The sequence below is a fragment of the Nanorana parkeri genome, unplaced genomic scaffold (assembly GCF_000935625.1).
Source record: "Nanorana parkeri isolate BGI_ZX_2015 unplaced genomic scaffold, ASM93562v1 scaffold2665, whole genome shotgun sequence".
Lineage (NCBI taxonomy): Eukaryota > Metazoa > Chordata > Amphibia > Anura > Dicroglossidae > Nanorana > Nanorana parkeri.
Window position 1 is genome coordinate 69991 of NW_017308933.1, and position 563 is coordinate 70553.

General features: G+C 49.0%; 1 protein-coding gene across 1 annotated transcript in view; it reads left to right on the top strand.

Moving 5' to 3' along the window:
* Window positions 1-563, top strand: part of LOC108802112 (transmembrane protein 182-like) — an 8335-nt gene that overhangs the window by 702 nt on the left and 7070 nt on the right. The window contains 1 exon segment of the mRNA XM_018573998.1: window positions 375-506. Within this exon segment, the coding sequence (XP_018429500.1) occupies window positions 375-506 (132 nt within the window).

The window sequence follows — 563 nt, forward strand, 5'->3', positions numbered from 1 at the left end:
ATCCAGACTTATTGCCCCCTCCAGCTGCTCACGTGCAGCTTTCGCCGAACACACAAACTGCCGATGTTCGAGTCCAACTCACGTTCCACTCAAACATCGAGTCTATCCCTAGTCAGCATGGCAATAAGAAAGAAGTGGCTTGCCCAGTCATTGGTTTTAACTCAGCACCTCCTGATTGATAAATGAATATCCTCCATGTCAGTGAGGGCCACAGATCTCATGTACTATATACACATCCCAGATAGACACCCACAAGACCAAGTGAATCGTTTTGTTGCAGGTTTGCGTCCAAAGTTCCCTCCTCTCTTGAGGGGGGTAAATACTGTGTGTGGTCAGTCGCAGTGCGGACGTGTATGACATCATTTATTTCTCAGTTAATTCCACTTTATTATCTCTTCTCTTCCCAGCCAGCCAGGCACACCCCAAACACTGCATAGAGGGCTACCTGTTCCCCATGCCCATCGCCCTGGGGCCAGTCCCGCACCCCTCCTATGACCCCACTGCTGGTAAGTGACTGCAAACTGTGATTGTCAGTATAATATTTTGTGTCCTCCACAGATCTC